Genomic DNA, 5,180 nt, shown 5'->3' on the forward strand with positions numbered 1-5,180 from the left:
AAACATGAATTAATAATGCAAACTCAAAAGGCTAGTCTAGATTAATATACGTTATTGCTCAATACTGATTCTTGACACAGTTGCTCAGCAAATTAAAAAATGCCTCGCAACTGTTTCGAAACAGTTTCGAAACACTTTTGAATTCCATACCCACGTCCAGACCAAGATACTTAGTTGATCAACAGCCCGCAACAAAGTATTTGAAAAGAAGCTCACCAGTTCAGCTGAAACCCAATTTTGTTTCTCAATGGTTTGCTCGAGAGTTCCGAGACACGACTTTGCGTGTTTCTGTGTTTCCCGCTCGATATGGGAAACACGGTACAAACCTGACTCGCCACCATCTGTTGGCTAGTGACTTGTGCTCGGCTGTCGTAGTGTTTTAAACAGTGTGCGGTGGAATACAGGGAAATACACGTGCCAAGGGTTTATCGAATCTACATTATACTGTGAAATCGCATGTATACTGCAGACTAGTCGCTACATAATTAACGAAGCGTCGCACGAGCAGGAGAGGTAAAAACCTGATAATATAGAAATAAGAAATGGTATCCTGTTGGGCAGATGTAATGACTCATATAGCTAAGCACTACCTTAATAATAACAATAATAAGGAAAAAAAGATAAATACTTTTGACACAGCTGTATTGACTCACAGAGCTTAATGCCGTTAAAATCCTTCGCATTTTGTATATTGAAAATAATCGCTACGTAATGTCAAAAAGCAATTTATTTTGAATTATTGTGCTGTCAGCTTATTCTGTCACTATAATAACATTACTTTAACTTTACAGTGCAGCCAGAGCTTGTGACCATATACCATTTTCAGTATGTCCTCGAACTTTAAGAATATAGTAAATAACATGGTCACAAGCAGAATAAACGGACAAGCACCTTCATCTAACATTAATGCTAAGTCATCTACCTCTTGATATTACGTACTGTGTATATTAAAATACAAATGCTAGGCTCCTGACGGCACTAACCTATGTGGGTCGATACAGCCAGTATTTATCTGACAGCACTAAGTTATGTGTGTCATTGTAGCTTTGTGGTTTTTGTTTCCTTCCACGTCTGTTGTTTAGTTTGTTATTTTATGCAGGTAGTATTTTTTTTCCAGGTTTAAAACGTAGAAAGGACACTTAAACTGATGGAGCTGTTAAGTTCCACTCCTAGTTTGTGGGAGGTAAAGTAGTGTATAACTGTAGCGTAACAATGCGAATACCAATTGGTGTTTCTCGATGTCTCACAACAGTTGCTGGATAAAGTCGCTCGTGTTTCGCAACAGTTGATAAACTGTAGCGCAACAAATTTGGAATGCTGCTCAATTTTTTAGCATCTGTATCGATAGTAAAGGTATACTGTTGCTCAACTGTTTCGATACAATATATCTTAATCTGGGCTTTACGTAGAAGTATGTTTTTATGATGTGAAATGTATACCCTATGTTATGTAACATTCATAATTGTACAATAACTTTGCAATGGAAAAAATATTGTCTACAAGATTAGATGGGGACTATTATTAATTATTAAAACTATTATTAAAGCTACAGTATATCAGATATCAAATAACATTAATATCGCAATATCATATTGCATCATCAAAATAAATGATGATAAAGTCGAACAAACTTTTTTTTGCCACCCTGGCAAACTGCACAGGCGTGGGCAAGCTGTGGTACATTTGATGCATGGTCATAATATTATGTAATGGAATTACATTTGAATTTTAGGCTATAGCATTATTATGATAAGTACCATATCAGTTAAAGAAAAGGAACAATTACACAGTCCTTGATCTACTCATCTGCCACGCCGGCGTACAGCTTGGGCGTGGAAAGGCATTGCTACATTTGATATGCGGTCATGTGATACTACATTCCAAATTTAGGATACAACACAGGTATATCTCCTAAGACATCAGATGATATAAAATGGTTACATAGTTCTCCGTACCTCGTGCTAGGTGGTCTGAAAGGCTGTAACACATGGCTGAGATATAATGTACAAGTGTTCGCTTATATTCTTCATTACACAGTTTACACTTAGGTTCTTCGACAATACAAACTGTATTGACCTGCCAATACATATATATCCAAGCCTGTTTCTCGTCAGTCACAATATCACAGTCTTGTTCTTCTTTTATATAAACCATAGGTGAATGAATCTTGCGTAAACCGGTCATAGTACTTTATGCTACGGCTTTCAGGGCAATGAGGTTTAATAAACTCAGTCAAGTCCTCTTTGAAGGAAGCTTTAATGATACATAAAATCCTAGAAACAGGTACCCCAAGATCTATATCCACACTTTGCTTGTCACATGCTGACTTTGCTAGGCGAGCAGCATGATCGTGATTAGGGATTCCAACATGCGATGGAATCCACACAAAACGTATATCATGGCCTCGTTCTTTTGCACGATACACGTATATCCTGAAGTAATTTGCAACATTTCCTGCACCTTTGTCAAAAGTTTTCAGAGCTTGGAAAGCACTCTGTGAATCTCAGAAAATTATCCCAAACCCTTGATTAAATAGAAATTCGGTGGCCATGAGCATTCCTGCCAACTCAGTTTGCGTAGTGCTAGCCCAGTCATGAACCCTCCTACAATCCTGGTGCTGCAAAATATTGTTTTTACATTAAACAAAAGCGCATCCTGCTCTGCTCCCAGACTGCAAGGACCCGTCAGTGTAGCATTCATATGCATTGGACAGAGCTTCAAGATGCTTATTTATAACTGCAAGTGCATACTGCTTAAGTATGATATACATTTAGGTCCGACATTTTCCACGGTGAAACAGAACGTCCATGTAGGGTCCTATTTATGGGTATGTTCATCTGAGCTAAGTGTTTACATGTCACTTGTATCCATGGATTTGAGTATGAATCGGTGTTGTCATTCAAGTTATCCCCTTTATTCTATGTTTTAGTTGTTTTTAGAACTCTGTTCAGTGAGGGGGGGTCTAATTGACTTGACACTAAATGTGGTATTTATGTATAATATTCTTTCGTAAATGTGGCCGCGGTGGCCGAGTGATTAAAGCATCGGACTCAAAACTGTCACGACGGCAATCTGAGTTTGAGGGCTCGAGTCACCGGCCGGCGCGTTGTTCCCTTGGGCAAGGAACTTCATCTCGATTGCCTGCCTAGCCACTGGGTGGCCAAGCCAGCCCAAATCAGTGCTGGTCCCAAGCCGGATAAATAGAGAGAATGATTACCTAAGGTAAACACCGGCACTCTCCGTAGAAAGGAACTGGGGACCCTACCACGTACTCACTCCAAGATCATCACAACATGAAAACTACAATTAAGTATCATGCTGTGACCACGGCCGCTCAAACATGAGCCTATGCCGTTGAAAAAAAAATCTTTCGTAAACAGAAGGTGAATTAAGTTCTATTTTCAAAATCTCAACCCTTGTTCTAGAGGCATCCTCATAGTCTCACTTTGTACAATTTCTAAACTAGTCAACTTTCGTTCCTTGAACAATACAAGGTGCAGTGCATGCTACTCTATGGCTGACCGTATGTATGACATGTAAAAGTCTTGCAATATTGACATTTATACCATGGTCTTTGCCAACAAGCTGCTCCGACAGCCTTTTCTTCAGGTTTCTGATGAACTCCGCATCATTGACAATCACCCCAAGGTATTTGTATTGATGGCAGAGATCTAGCTCAATGTCATTTATGTGAAACCTTAGCAGAGGGAATGCCTTTGGGTTAAGAGCCTTGTTTTTTTCAGTCGAGATCATCAAATCACACTCAAAAGCTCTTGCTGAAAGTGTATCTAGAATATTTTGCATTCTCTCCTCGGATGAGGATTTAATGCAAATATCGGCATAGCAAATAATGGAGTCATTGCCCTCAAGTGGTATATCGCCTAGTAATCTATGCATTAAGATATTAAATAGCATGGGACTAAATACGCCTCCCTAAGGTGTGCCGAGAACATAGCATTTATGCAATTCGTAAGTCTGTCCAGAGTGAAATGTGATAGAAATAAACCGTAGAGTTTTTAAATTAAAAGTTTTCATAGTTTGAATAAATAATTGATGTAATAATAATAATAGATATTAAAATAATGAATGAATAAATAAAAATTAAAGGCTGAAACACTTTTGGACAGTTACTTGCTGTTACAGAACAAGAGTTTCTATAATTTTGCATATATTCAAGGATACTTGTATATTTCTTTCATCCTTCGTCATTTCCCTCTTTTGGTCCATTTCCTCTTTTGTTCATATCCCTCTTTTGGTCATTTCCCTCATTTGGTCACTTCCCTCTTTCCGTCACCTCCCTATTTTCATCATCTCCCTATTTTCAACACTTCCCTCTTTTGGTCACTTCCCTCTTTTCATCACATCCCTCCTTTGGTCACCTACCTGTTTTTATCTCTTCCCTCCTTTGGTCACTTTCCTACTTTTAGTCAATTCCCGCACCTTCTCCGCAGTGCCACCAGATGGCCGACCTGCTCGCCAACCGCCGCATTCCTGGAGAACAGCGCAGGAGTCTCATCTTCTCCCTCAGCGAAATCAACCACACGCAGCCTATCTCCGACGTAAGTACTAAGTGAACGCACGCACGCACGCAATAAAATAAAGAAGGAAATTTTTAAGAAGAGCTGTATTGTAGGGTGTCGATGTCGAGTTATGACGATATTGGGAGTATAATTTCTTTTTCTTTTTTTACTGGGGGGGGGGGGAGTTGATAGTGCGTTTGAGATGGTGGTGATGTTTGGTTGAATGTAGCGTGTGTAGCGTAATTATATATCGCATGATTTATGATTTACCTGTCACGTATCGACCTATTATCATCACCGGTTTCTCAATATCAATTATCAACAACCATTTAATTGCATCATTGCTTCAATAATGAAAACGATATTGTTGGCAGTTCTTACACTTTGCCCCCTCCCCTTTTGCTCTCTGTCTCTTGGCAATTGATATGCAGCTAAGGGTAAATTCTTGCTAACTTTATAGTAGGTTTGGAGTTACTCCATTAGCTTTCAGACAACATGCTATCAACATATACTCCGTTTGTAACTTCGAAAAATGAAGTTGATTTAAAAATGATGTGAAATCGTATAATACACTTATTCCTCTTCCTCTTTCTCTCTCTTTCTGCCCTATTTGTTTGTTATTCTTGTTTCATTATCTCTTTCTGATTTTCGGCTCCAACT

General features: G+C 38.8%; 1 protein-coding gene across 1 annotated transcript in view; it reads left to right on the plus strand.

Moving 5' to 3' along the window:
- Window positions 1–4,589, plus strand: part of LOC119577799 — a 16,096-nt gene extending 11,507 nt beyond the window's left edge. Inside the window, exon 4 of the mRNA XM_037925368.1 lies at window positions 4,452–4,589. Coding sequence (XP_037781296.1) covers window positions 4,452–4,574 — 123 coding nt within the window. The 3' untranslated portion in view covers window positions 4,575–4,589. The remainder of the gene's footprint in view (window positions 1–4,451) is intronic.
- The last annotated feature ends 591 nt before the right edge of the window (window positions 4,590–5,180 follow it).

This window comes from Penaeus monodon, chromosome 10, assembly GCF_015228065.2.
Source record: "Penaeus monodon isolate SGIC_2016 chromosome 10, NSTDA_Pmon_1, whole genome shotgun sequence".
NCBI classification, from domain to species: Eukaryota; Metazoa; Arthropoda; class Malacostraca; order Decapoda; family Penaeidae; genus Penaeus; species Penaeus monodon.